Below are 15,086 nucleotides of genomic sequence, written 5' to 3'. Positions count from 1 at the left end.
ATTTAAATTTTTACAGTTAATTTTGACTAAACTGTAATCAACTTTTTAATATGTTATGCATACCTCCATGGTACAAATTTGTTTTCAATCCCATGGCACTATTTAAACAGGAAAAAAGATGAATGGCTAAACTTTTTGCATTGATTTTTTTCATAATGTAATGGAACTAAATCCAGGGTCTTCTTGAACCTACTGGAATTCTATCAATACTTTATAAGAAAGATAAGAGATGATAATGGAGGCAAACCCGATCAAAGATTTCCCTGATGAGACAAAAAATAAAAAAACCAAATCAAACATAAAAAGAAGGAAAGGCATGAAGCTTGAGGAGGAGTCCAAACAGGTGTTTCATTACATATTCTATACTTGCTGGAAGGTTGACATAAATATTCATCCAAAAAACAGTAAAATCATAAGAGAATTACTATTTATTTGTATATATATTGTTATTTATTTTCATGAAAGAAAGAAAGAACAAGAAAATAAACAGAAACAGGCTCTGGAAACTGTAGCGACAATTGTAGTTTTCAAACAATCATAAAATGTTGAGCATTTATGTCTTAAACATAACTAAAAAAAAAACCCCTTTGAAAATATTTTTCACTGTTCTTTTTTAGTGCAAAATGCCCCATTTTGGTGTTCAAGTCCTGCAGTTAACATTCTGCAGAAATTGACAATATAACAGGAATTTTGTCACCCTGATATATGCGTCGTGTGTTAAAATATGAATGGTTAGAAAATATGCAAACCTGGCTTACTATCTCTTTATTCTTAATTCATATGAACTTTACAGATAATTCTGATTCTTTCAAATAATTACAGCTAAGTTGTAAGAAGATTTAAAATGTAATTTTTTAGAAAGTTTAAACTGGCTCATGGGAGAGTAATCTTGCACCTTACTGGTTTCACTTTGTTGAATATAATATTGTTGCAATTTTAGCAAGTGTGATTTTATTAAAACTTTGTGTGTGTGTGTGTGTGTGTTATTTTATTATAAACTTTTTAATTACTGGATCACTTTTTGTAAGATTATTAGGAGCTTAAAGTGTATTTTATTTCTGTAAAAAGTGTTTCTTGAAAACCTTGATGGTCAATGGTGTGAATTAATATTTTATGCAAAACTGGTTATAAAGTCCATATAAATTGGATGGAGTTTCAACTGAAATGTAATTTATACAGTTGAAAACTGAAAGTAATTTTAACTACAAGTATGGAAATGTTTCTTCATTTTTGTGTAATTCTTGAAATTGTTATTTTTGGTAAGAAACAATCTGTTTTATGTATCTCAAAATATTCCATGGGTTTGATTATGATATTTTGGTACTGCAATCACAGATACTTTGAGATAAAAGTTTACCTGGAGTTTTCAGTGTTATATTATAGAATATGTTTTTGTGGGTAATTGTAAAGACTGCTTTGCAAAAGTATATTGCCAGCTGGATTTCACTTCAAAATCAAATCGAAGACATCATGTTAATTTTAGGAGAAAAATAAAACAGGCAAGGAGTATGGGATCATCAAGGTTCCCAGTGGGAGAAGGGTGCCAAGAAGAGATGCAGAAAGTTTTTCAGTACTTTGTAATTATATGTAAAACTATTAAAACTGCTAAGAAAGATCCATTGAATTTTGAGAGGATAATTTAGCAGTTTTTTTTGTCACTGCTCATTCATGCAGGTATTACAATATATAAAGTCTCACAGCAAAGGATCATTTTTATAAATGAATTAATTGTAGTTCTCTTTTCATTGTGGATTGTACTGCTTAAAATGATCTCAGTCAACAGCACACCAGTGCTCACACTTTTACATCCTGTTAAATTTCTGTTTATTTTTGCCTCAAGAAAAATATATTTTTTTTATTGAACCTGTTGACCATGATCTTGTAAGTGTGGTAGATCAGATATTTTTTTAAACTTAGAAGCAGTCGTTCCTTTTGATGAAGGCCTTTGTACAGTTCTCGGGTATGACAATCTAGAGTAATGGTACTTACTAACTGTTTAATCAATGAGTCCCATTAATCAGTTACTATTAATAAGTACAGTGGTCTTCCATCAGTGGTACATACAAGCAAAAAATAAAATCAAGACAATGGTTGGCAGTGGGTGTTGCCAGAAAGCATACTTTTCTCCCAGTCAGCAATTCACAAAAGAAAACAACAGGTGCTCAACCAGTTATCTTCCCACCAGTAAGCAGTTAAATATCAGTGATTTTGGCAAATAACATTAGTCGCTTTGCTATAATGGGTATTGTGAGCATGTTTGGTGCCAATACTTGGAATGTTGGAATAATTGAAAATAGTATCACTGGAAAGTTAAATTGTGATTGAGTGGTTGTTTTCTTGACAGTTTATTTTTTCATTATTTTCGTTGATCAATGAATGGAATAATAAAATCAATTAATAATTGAAATCACTAATTTTATTTAGATTGTTGGAAGATTTGAAAATACTAGCTTTTATTAATTGCTCAGTTTATATAACACTAATAACTGTAATTACTGCTCATAGATGATCAGCTACATTGAATAATTAATAAAGTCACCTGGCTCTTGGCACATGAGCAAAATGTTTTCATCAGTGGCACAATATAATAGTTCTAATATATATGTAAAAACAGCTGGTTTGGGTTGAGAACATTTTTTTTGTGTGGAGGAGAGAACAACGATTCGATCTTCTACATAAAAAAAAATTTCTCAACCCAAACAAGCAGTTTTTACATATACATTTTTCTCTACAAGTGAGTTTTCTTGTCATCACTAATAATAGCTCTAAGTTCTGTGGGAGAGGTATCTATTTTCTTTACCTAAAATGTTAACACACTAAAGTCTAGTTGAAATCAGATTTGAACATGTATTTTGAGTACAAGAATCTGTACATGAACTAATAGTGTGTAGGAACTGATTTTTTAATGAAAAGTACTTTTAAATTTATTTGAGTGCAAAATACAGTTTTTTAAAATAAAGCAATTATTATCTTTTTGGGATTCTGATTCAGTGACTAATTTTAGGTCTAAATATTTTCATGAATTTGGTACTACAGTAAAACCTATCTAAAGTTGAATCGCACGGGACCGAGTAAATTTTGCGGCTTAAGCAGGTTTTTGGCTTAGACAGTGAACATGCATTTCCTTAATTATATATAATTTTTGAGTGAAATGTGATACTTGCTTGACTCATGGGAAGTAAGATGTTTGTGAATAAAGTTATTATATTGTTTATGCTGTATTTATTAGAATAAGAACAAAAATAGACATTCAAAATATACATAAGTACACAAAATCTTAATCAAATTTATTTGAAGAAGTGTCCAGATTCAACTGTTTTGTTTTTTTTAATGGGCTTTCTCATGCAGGTAAAAGAGAACAATTCTACGGTCATTTCATGAAGTTCATTTTCCCTTTTCATTTTTGCAAAAAATTTGATAGTGTTAATATAACTTAACAGTTGCGATGAAGTAGGAGTTTCTATTTCTTCACTATCTTTTCCATTTTGTTCATCTTTTGAATCTCTCACACTGTTACCATTTTGCAATTCTATTACAAATTTTAAATCAATTTCATCAGTTTTTTTAAAACATTCTTGTCAATGTTCACAAAACTTTCTGCATTCACAGAATCATCTGCATCAATCTTCACAGTCAGAGTTTGGATTTCACTAGAATCATCATAACAAACAACTTCTCCACAATCTCGGCCATTATCAAGAACAAATTCACAGTTTCAAAAGCACTTTATTACGCATTCATTTTTTATGCATTTGATTGAATGACTTAAAAAGTGCAATTGCACCTAACATGTCAATTTTTGTGGTCATTTCAGATGCTCTCTTACAGTTGTCGATGTTTGCAATAATATGCTGAAGCATCAGTTTTCTATATTTCAGTTTTATACACTGTTTAATTTCATTATCTAGTGGCTGTAGAACTGATGTTGTACATGGAGGTAGAAAGACTAAATGAACATTTGAAAGTTGAATTTTTAGGTGACAAGTTGCGTTATCTAGGAAAAGTAGAATATTCCTACTTTCTTGTTCAAAAATTCCTCGAATATAGCTCTTGCAATCACGCTTTATTAGTTGTTTTCCATTTCACAAGAAGTTGATTTTAACTTAAATTTTTGAAACAGTATGGATTTTCACTTTTACCTATTAGCCATGGATTCTCTAATTTTGCATCAGCAAATTCAACCAAAAGTGCATTCAATTCTTCTTTTGAATAGCAACCTCTGGAATAAGGATGACTGAAAAAAGAACAGAATATATTTAACCAGTACTTACTGTGACAAGATTTCCAAGAATTTGTTAATATTTAGATAAAATATTAATTAAACAAGAATTTATTTATATGTAAAGAAATTATGAATTAAATAAGAAACTAATATTTAATCAAAAACATTTTTCCACCTTACTCAGGTTCTAATCCTACTTGTTGATAGATGAGGTAGGTGAAAGATAGTTTTCCATCTGTGTTATGCAGGTTCTGCCATATAGAGAGCCTTTTATAAAAGAGATCTTAAGATAATGCTGCAAAATTTTGATATTTTCAGTTTGTAAAGGTTTCCGGTTTAGATAGGTTTAACTGTATATGCAGTGAAGCACTTTGTCAGTAGCCTTACCTTACCCTGAAGATCTGTCTAAGTAAAATGTAGCTATTGAATAATTAGTACTTTATTTTTGTATTATTTCTATAGATTTTATTTTTCTAAGTAAAATGTTTTCAATTCCTAGAATCCTGTTCCACACTGTTGGACAGAGCCTGGCCATCTGAAAAGAAAGTTTTGTAATGTGTGTAGAAAAAGGATAGAGGACAGCTGTGCTGTAAGATGTGAAGGTAAGTTATAAATTGTACTTACCAACTTTTTCTACATAACTGGAAAATTTAAAAATTTTTCTTCTTGATAAAAATCACCAGTCACTTCAAAATGTTCAACCAAAAAAAGATCTTAATGTAAGAAATACATGTCTGTTTGATAAACTTTACATCAGTTTATCCAAAGTGTGTGACATCTCAGAAACATGAAAATAACAGATTAGATTTATTGAATATCTTTCAAGTGAAAACTGTTATCATAGGACACAAAATTAATTATCACCTAAATGAAACTACCTTTTGAATAATATCATTATTTTACCTTTTGATGTTCTAATTATTATTCCCACAAATTAAAACAGCCCAGTATGACCATGTGGTTAAGGCACTTGACTTGTTATCTGTGGATCATGGATTTGAATCCCTGCCTCACCAAACCTGCTTCTTCTTTCAGCTTTGGGGCCATTATAATGTTATTGTCAATCCCACTTTTCTTTTTGTAAAAGAGTGAGCAGTGGGTGGTGAAGACTATCTGCTTTTCCTGTAGTTTTTCACTGCTAAATTAGGAATGGCTAGGCACAGATAGCCATAGTGTAGCTTTGTGTGAAATTCCAAACAAACCAAACCACTTTTTGACAATATTTTCTTGCTTTCAAATCCAGAAATTTTCATTGCCCAAGATGCAGTTATGGTCAAAATATTATAATCTTCATCACATTTCTGATTTAGTGAAGCAAACAAACAACATCCTCATAAACTGTCATGAATTGGATAAATGTTATTATATGTTTGTCTATGGGAAAATAGGAAGGTAATTATTTATTGTGTCCATGGTTATGATTCATTTGGAGAGTTGTTTAGGAGGATGGTTGAGGACAAATAATCTTTTCTAGATGCCAAAGTGCAGTGTTTCATGTCTGACAAGAAATATTATACTTTCATAACTGTAAATTTATTTTTCAAAGCATCTGTGTGCCAGATTTGGTTTAATGGATGCAAAACAAACCAAAGCTAAATTATTGCAAAGCTGTAATGAAAGTATACTAAGTTAAATCTGCAGAAATGTCTGAATGCATGTTCACAAAGTGATAAGGATATGGTGTTGAACAAACTATGCGAGCATATTTTTGACTTAGATAAGTTGAGAAAGCCCATAGAAATTGTAATAGTGTAATGCTAATTTTTTTAAAGAAGTTACATAGTTAAGTGTTGGGTGTGTAAAGTACTTTTTAAATGAAAAAAACCAGTCATCACATGATTACAACAACATTTATGTACTATACTTGTTGCACTGAAAAGTTTGACTAAGCAAAAAAATAATTAAGATGATTTTTGAATTGAAAAAGCCAATATGCAATTTGGACTCCTTAGACAAAGGCTTTTCTAATGATATGACATTTGTAGTGTTTGATAAAAATATTTGAAAGAAAAGAGCTGGACAGGGCAAATGCAAGAATATTACTTGTATATATCCTGATGCAGTCAGCATAAATCACGACAATGTTCATCTGACATTGATCATCAGGAGCAATTAACTGCCCAGCAGAGAATGTATAAGGATATTACAGATTTATTTGAACATGAAGGTTCCAAGTGGAGTATTTTATTTTAAATTTTGTAGATATTTGAAAAAAGGGTTTTTGATATGGTAAGTTACCTCTGCTCACATAAATAGCTGTTTTCATTCATTGTTGCCCTGTACATGCGAAGATTGTTTCATATTCTATAAGTCTTAAGGTCCTGTGTTCCCCATAATCAACTTTATCTCATAAGTAAATCAACATGTGACAATCCTCTACAGATAGAAGTGTGAAAAAATCTCCTAACACGTAACTCCCTCTATTTGATTCACTCAAACTATCACTTCTTGTTTGTCAGTGCTATTTCAAGATGTTTTTGTTTGTGCTTTCATCTCAAATTTTTTTTAAAGTTCATATGAAATGGAGTATTTTTTTTTCTACTTTATCACTTTTAAGTGATAACTTTATTGTTTGTCACCATAGCTTATGTTGTCACCTCAAATATGTTATCAGTTACTTCCAGCATAACTAAGACTTCAGGTAGCAGTAGTCATTTAAGGAATTGTTAGCTTTAATATGTTGGGAAATTAACTGTTGTAGAGTTGACGTTTGTCTGATCTTGAGTTTGAGGTGCCACACATTTTAATGCGGTCCATTGATTTTGGACAGATAAACTGTTATACTGTTATAGCTTTTTAATTATTTTAGACATCATTATTATTGTTTGTAGTTATTTGGTTTCAATACTGTATGTTTAGTTAGATCTCTACCTATTTCTTGTATGGTTAGAATTTTTGAATTAAAGTTTAGTGATATCTTTTGTACTAATATGTAATATTAGGCTTATTATGTGTGTTATTTTAGACTTGTCATTGATCTTACTGGTAAGTCATAAATATGTTGTTTCTTCAACAAATACCATCTACTATATTTTGTATTGTCAATATACACTTACTTAATTTTAAAACATAATGACTATTTCATTGTTTTAGTTAATTATATTTTATACTTCTTATGAATAATTTCATTTGTGATTACCCCTAGGTCCAGGATCCATCAAACCTTCTCACCATTGCCAAAAACATTTGGGAGGATGTGTATTTTGACAGTTTCCTCCATCTAATTACTTAACCTTCCTGATCTCTACTGCAGTTTTTTCCCCTCTTCTTATTCCAGACATTTGGGTTCATACTAGGCCTTATTGTCCGTATTTTGAGAGATGGTGCTAGCATACCCATGGTGCTCCATGGGCTTTGATTCATTTTGCTGTAGCTTACCACAAGACAAATTGTGTTTTGTTTTCTTGATTCTCTGCACTTAGGATCTCTGTTGTATGTATGGGGGCAGACCCTGTTAAACTTATTCCTTTATCCCTAGCCATGTTGTCCAGCCTTTGTCTTCTCATATTACCTCTCCTATTTGTATTGTCTGCCATGCCCTTCATTTCCTATACTGTACACTCATAAACAGTCATGAATAAAGCAGGTAGGGATTGCTGCCCATTTCTGATGCTCTGTGATGTTGAAACTCTTCCTACTGTAGATCTGATGTACATGGAGGTATCCTTCTGAATGTGATGATGATATACAACACAAAAAATAATGATTTAATTCAGTTGACAGTAGAGTGATAGTGTTCTGCTGATGTAGACAATGAAATGTCCTCTAATCTGATGCTCTATCTCTAAACAGGGGATGTTGTAGCTTTTATGTGAGCTGTCAAAATTGCAGTTTACCCTTTTGATTGGGATCCATTACACTAATCCCACATGGATGCTAGTTCCCTGTGGTTTGATTTTGAATTCAGGGTATGACCACTCAACATAAGTTCTCACACATATTATTGATAATGTGTTGTGGGTCATGGTGGATGAACATGCTAGTTGGTATGGTTCTTTCTCTTGTGCTACAACTCAATTTCACTATGCCAAGGATGATACTGCTCTGGAATGGTTCATGTCTGATTGGTTTTGAGTAGGCTATTTCACAATTCAGGGACATATTTATTATTCTGACCATCAGATGTCATGTACCCATATATGTCAAATATTTTATTTCTTTGCTATCATATGTTCTGCTCATAGATTATCGGGTATGATATTTCCTTCTGGTAAATTTGAAGAGAAGATGGCATGCTCTTCTTTCCTATCTTCACAAGAATGTTAGTTCCCAACAGCTGGGTTTTGCATGAAGTTGACTTGCCGTATACATTCTGTTATGCCCTAGCTACTGTACACCTTACTCTCACCCACATTACTGTTTTCTGCATTTTGGATGTGCTCATCACTTTTTTGTACACGTCTGTGTCACCCCTTTCCACACCAGGAGTGAAGTGTATGTAGTAGAATACTTTACTACAAGAATCTCCCATTTTAAAGTATTTTTTTGGCCTTGCACTGATCCCTCTACCTATTCATGTGAGAGAAAGTAATATACTGTATATAAATTTATAAATTTCTTTGACTGTAAATTTTACCTCCTTCTACACTTCCCACCCTTCCTTTCCACTGAAAAGTGGTGTTTCCATATTCTGCCAAAATATTCACATGCTTCAGGAGAATGTGTCATCCTCCTTTTGATGGAGCAAGACACAGTTGAACCACATTGATCATGGGGTAATGGGAGCTTAAGGCTTATAGCATGCAAAACATTTTTGTGTTTAGAGGGCAATAGTGAATGAGAATAGTTATTTTTATGATAGGAGGGAAGTACCTCTCAGAAATACACTTTCATTGTAGGAAAATTATAACTTTTATATAGTGTAGCATGAACACATTTACAGTTTCAGCATAAAAGAAATTTGCTCCAAAAATTTTACTAAAAACATTTTGGTAATTGCTGTATTTTCTACCCAAACATTTGTAGGCTAAGGTATTGGTGTAGTGTTCAGAACTAGACTTTACATAAGACTTTTGTATGTAAAATAATTAAAGCTGATTAGAGAAAGTTAGTTTGTTGAAGGAGCTGAAAGCATGCAACAAAAAGTAGAATTTAATGATTGATTGTCCATGTGTTTTATTCAGTCAAATATAAATACTTAAGTTATGAGTCTTAAATAGGTAAATTTATTAACTTTTCTTATAACCAGTGTTTATCTTTCTATTTTTTGGTTATAGAATTCTCTTTAGTGATGCTTTCTGATTTTCAAAGCTAACTAATAAAAGTGTGCACTGCAACAAATGTGGATTTTGTATAATTCTGTATCTAGCATACATTTTTATTACTGCATTTATTCATATTAATATAACTGACACCAGAATAATCTGAAAAATATATAAATCTTTTGGATTTTTGAAGTGTTGTGTGTAAGTAACAGAAGAAAAGGTTATACCATGTATTGTAACAATTCAGTAATTATGTCATTCTGTATAAATTGTGTTAAAAGTTAGCCTTGTGCATAAGTTTATAAACAATCAGAAGAACTCTTTGAAAATTTGTAATTCAATTCTCAAGTCTCATTTTTACTTCTGACTTGAACATGACAAATTCTATTAACCTTTCTCGGATTTGGGAAGGGAGTCTTTGATGTCCATTGATTTCTCTTCTACTCACAATGAAAATTTAATTCTTAATCAAATTGCAATAAACGTAAGAAAAATATTAAGTAGTATAAGTTTTGGTTGAAAAAAATGAATATATGATATGATATAACATTCTTGATAGGCTCATAATAAAATACACAAGTTCATATACACATTTTCATCCATTAAGTATTTACCCTATAACTTTTGATACATTGTACCTTCACCAAATTTGGCAAATATTTGAGGAAATATTTTAACTTAATTTCCCAGTCTTTATTTTTTCTCACACTTGCATATTTTACATCAAACACTTTTGTTTGATTTACATATTTGTACAGCACACTATGAGGTTCATATTCTCACTTTTGGTGCTATATCACTAGCACTATTTTTACAGGCTGGACCCATCATTAGATTTCTCTGCTATTATCCATCATGAAATTGATCATTATATGGATCAGCATTCTACTCATGAACAAGCCAAACCTGTTTTGACTGATGAAAATTTGATAGTCTTTTTACACCACTGAATTTTGCTGTATATTTTCCCTAATTATCCTGCAGAATGAGCTAATACAGCATTTTTTGACTTGATTTCTCAGGAATGTTATGTTTGATTCAATTCAATTTTTGTGATTCTTTATTACCTCCATGTTGGCTCTTCAACTCTCACTTCACACATATAGTTTCACTATAATTGGGATTTTCTGGGTTGCAATGTGACTTTGTCCAGGGTATGTTTGACACCTCTTTCTTCTTGGGATGTCCATATTTTTCTTTGGTGATATGTTTTTGATCATGAATTTGAGACTTTGGAACCTCATGTGTTATATGTGTACACCTGATGCTTTAATCTTTGGTTGCACATTTGTCACAGTTGGATCCATGACATGCTTGTTTCTAATCCTTTCCCATCCTGGTCCTTATACAACTGTCCTTATTTCCCTTTCAGGAAGTTCTCATATTGTTGCTTTATTCAACTGTGATAGGCATATCTCCAGCAGTATCAGAGTCTAATAAGAGGGTTCCAGTTCAGTGAGAGCTTGTCTATATTATATAGTTACCCTTTGACTATCTTTCACTACAGTTTATTGAGTTCAAAGGGACTTGCCCAACTATTTCTTTCCTCACTTTCTATGTCTCTGGTAACCTTTTTCTTCCCCATGACTTGGGATCCTGCCAACAGCCTGTGTCTGTCCTACGAGTTACAAGATTTTCTGTCTCTACAGGCTCTTGCACATATTCATCATCTTTCTTCAGGCTGTTTGTTGTCCTTACTACAAACCAGAGACTGGTGGCCTGTGCAAGGTTTGTTTAATCTCATTCTAATTTTCAGTCTGCCCTTGAAACTGTCTGTGATCCTAAGGAGGGTTTTTTTTCTCCAGGCTTATCAATGACAAAAGGAATGTTTCAAATGATTATTTCCACATCGCAATATTTCATCACTTACTAACGTCTTTCGTTTTATTCTCCATGGGGTGGTTTTTCTTTTTAGTGCACTGTCCTTTATACTTGTTTTGGCTCTGTATGTTTTGTGGGGCATTCAGAGCATTTGTTCATCACTTACATACTCTTGAGTAGTGCTTTAACCTTTCTTTGGCTGACTGGTTGCCTTTTGCTCACACCAAGCAGGACTCCTGCTGTTATCATAATCAGCTATTCACAGAAGTAGCTATAATTGACTGTTTAATCAAGTTGAAAAAGTCTTACTGAAACCTATCCAATAATTTGTCTGTTTGGGAGTTTTTCTTTTCTACACTCATCTCAGTCAGTCCTCTTTGACTTTGTTCGATTGGCTTGCATTTCAATTACTCCTTGTGAAGTTCTGTTGCTTTCCTGAATGTGATCTTTCATGGCAGCCCTTATCTCCTTAGGTCAGACTATTATACATCCTTTTTTGTGGACTTTTCACATCCAGTGAAATTTGCAGGTCTCCTTTGTTAGCTCTTATTACCCTTCCTTTTGTTGATCAGTGTTGGTTGTTAGATATGACTCACACATTGGCAGGTGTCTCACTTCCTCCTCCTCATCCAATCTTTCACATTTCATGGTTGCACCCTTTGGAAATGGAGTGAGTGAGTTGATCAGCTGGAAGATTTGGTGTTTCAGTCTGTAACCAAGAAGCCTTATCCTATCAACGTCCTAGAACTTCTTGCTGTAGGTTGTATTTTGGCTTATTTTCTTCAACTGGCTTGAAGTTATCTGGTAATGACCTATTCCATTGTTTCTTCAAAGGTTGCTTATCTCAGTCAACATCTGCTCTCCTTCCCTCTGTATTTATATGCTGGATCTTCTTTTTGGGCCCCCATTCTTGATATTCATTTTGTTACATGTTGCTTTCTTGGTGCATTTGTTCTTTTTGTGGATCATATTCTTGTCCATACAGTATTTTACCTGTCCTAAACTTTATATAACTGTGGATGTGTTTCTTCTGTATTTGTTGTACACAGTGGTGGGTACCCTTTTGGGTGGGGATATTAATGTACTTCTGCATGACCTCACTGTGTCTGTGGTCGAACCACTCTTCCATTGCTTCTTGTTTCACCTTTCCTTTTGTTTTCATTCTTTCTTTTATTTGCCTGTGGATGTTAGTGGTCTGCTTCTTAGCCATCAGTGTTTCACATACACTTTATCCTTCTACATATCTTCTTCTTTCTCCAGATTGTTTTTCCTTTTTAACACTTCTGCAGCTTGATGTGAGGATAACTCTTTCATTGAGCTGCTTTCCCTTCCTTCCATTTTACATCTTTTTCCCCATTCTTATTTAGGTAGACATTTATATCCTACACATTCTCATCTCTGTTATATTGCATGTACAACTTCTATCTGCAATGTTTGTTTCTGGATTTTGCTTTCCTGTGGCTGTATTTTGGATTTAGAGTAGAAACAATGAACATAAGCCTCAACACATGTATTTAGATGTCTATATTCCTCCGTCATTTATATTCCATCATTATTATTGGTCACTGTGAAGGTAATTGCAGATTGTTATGTTTTTTTTCCTTTTCACTATCCCTTTGTATTTCCTATTGCAAAGATGTTAAAGTGCTTGTGATGGTTCTGGTCAGTTTCACATTTGATGGAGATGGTCTACATTATGTAGACACTTTTTCAGTACCAGATGTCAGGTTCCCAGATTGATCTGTCAATTTATCATATTCACATGTGCCCCCTTCATGAGTCAGAAAGTAATAGATTCCCTTCAGTCTCATGAACTAAAGGTAAAGATTGCTGGGATTTGGATTGTAGTTGACATGCCACTGATATGATCTTCTTTCTCACACTCGTATTGATGTAGGTTCTCATAAGGCTGGGTTTTGGATTGTAGTTGAGATTTACCAATGGTATGATCCACATCCTACCTTCATGTGAATGTCATTTCCCAGTAGCATAGATATTGGATGTAGTTGACTTGCCAAGTATTGTCCATTGTACTCTAGCTATTTTACACCTTTAAGTTTTATCCACTTTTTGTCATTTTTCAAATTGAGTTTCTTAAATATTTCATAGTACAGATCACTTTCTAGCTTTGGTTCTCTCCCATTTGGTTGTGCTTTTCTGTTTTCTTCCCATATATGTAACATCTTTTTAAAATGGGTGAAGAGTACACCAGGTTCAGAAGTATTGCAGTTCGCTACATAAGATTTTAGAATCTGGTTGTTTCATCTTAGGGATCGTCCGTAGGATTCTTCTTTCTTTCACTCTATCTGTTCAGTGTGGGATACTGGCTGTTTATGTGAGTGGAACTAATGTTCTATATTAGAAGCTATAATTTTCTTATGCCAAAAATATATTTCCAATAGGTACTTCCTACTCTTCCTCCATATTGAAAACCAGTATGTCCATCTTTTGTCAAAACTCAAAGTGATAATTCAGTAGAAATGAATGCTGCGCTCTTGTTGGTTGGAAATTGATGTATGATGAATTGCTTGAGAAATGCAATGAAATCAGTCAATTCCAATGGAGGGGAGGCAAAAGACTTGTGGCATATAAAAAACATTTTTGTATATAGAGGGCATCACTGAACCACAATAGCTTTATATGTGAGAGGAGATAAGTAGTTATCAGGAAATACATTTTCACTGTTGGAAAATTATAACATTATATCAAGTAATTTTAACTTAGTTGATATTCATTAATATAATACTTTATTTTGGCTAAATTATGTGATGATCTTATGAGTTTATCTTTGTCTCTTTGAAAATGATTTCCATGTGGTTACTTTCCTACAAAACTAATAAGTTTCTAATTTTTATATTTTAGTTTCTTTTATTGCAGTAAATAAAAAATATACATAAAAAATCAAAAATTGTAGCCAATGGGTAGTTCAGCAATTAGTAATTAGACTTATAAAACAAAAAAATGGGTTTTGATATCTGTGGGCATATGTGGTCCATTGTGAGTGTAACACATAAAATAATTTCTGTTTATTTCAGACATACAGTTAAGAGTATAAAATATTACTGTGAAAAAAAAGCTATTATAATTTAACTGTGTTCCTAACTAAGCTATAATGGATTATAGTCATTCTCCTACCTTGTCAAGAAGAATCATTATGTAATGTAATTAAAAAACTCTTATTAGAATTAACAAACTCATGAGAGAATTATTGAACATTTTTGAAGCCAAGATATGATTGGAAGACATGGCATGTGGGTTGTATTTCTTGACTTATAATTCAGTAATTGGATGATAAAAGTTTATATTATGTCTTACCAATATTATTTCTACAAGTGTGTCATTTATGTCCAAATTAGAAGGCAGTGTATGGGATAGTAAGATAATATGAAACGGACAATTTTGAGCAAGTACTATCATGTGATACAGTAACGATTGAGAATATTTCCCTCCAAAATTAAAAAATTAAAACTAATATAATGTCAGCACTTAAATTATAAACTAAGTTTTGAAGTTTTACATTGTTAATAAAGTTGTTTAATTAGTTTTTAATATGACTCTTTTGAAGTTTGTGACATGCACACTTTGACCCAGCTGAGTGCATAAGATAAACATTTTTTTGTTTTATCTAAAGAGACTTGTAGTGTTTACTAAAAGCTTGGGAAGGTACACTTACCAAATTATGAGTTGTATATACTTTTATGATTACCTGGTTAACTATTAAAGGTCAGTTAAAATGACTAAGCCCTTGAACAGAGGGTTAATATAATCTTTCATTTGAATTTGTGGACTTGCTGGTGCATAAAGCATTCACACAGGTAGCCTTCTAGTTACTTGCATGA

General features: G+C 32.4%; 1 protein-coding gene across 2 annotated transcripts in view; it reads left to right on the top strand.

Moving 5' to 3' along the window:
• Nucleotides 1-15,086, top strand: part of LOC143223385 (diacylglycerol kinase theta-like) — a 77,489-nt gene that overhangs the window by 9,772 nt on the left and 52,631 nt on the right. For both annotated transcript variants that reach the window (XM_076451304.1, XM_076451305.1), the window contains exon 3: nucleotides 4,722-4,824. In XM_076451304.1, coding sequence (XP_076307419.1) covers nucleotides 4,722-4,824 — 103 coding nt within the window. The remainder of the gene's footprint in view (nucleotides 1-4,721; nucleotides 4,825-15,086) is intronic.

This window comes from Tachypleus tridentatus, chromosome 8, assembly GCF_004210375.1.
Source record: "Tachypleus tridentatus isolate NWPU-2018 chromosome 8, ASM421037v1, whole genome shotgun sequence".
Taxonomy (NCBI): domain Eukaryota; kingdom Metazoa; phylum Arthropoda; class Merostomata; order Xiphosura; family Limulidae; genus Tachypleus; species Tachypleus tridentatus.
The sequence above is the reverse complement of the archived record's forward strand: the minus strand, read 5'-3'. Positions and strand labels throughout refer to the sequence as shown.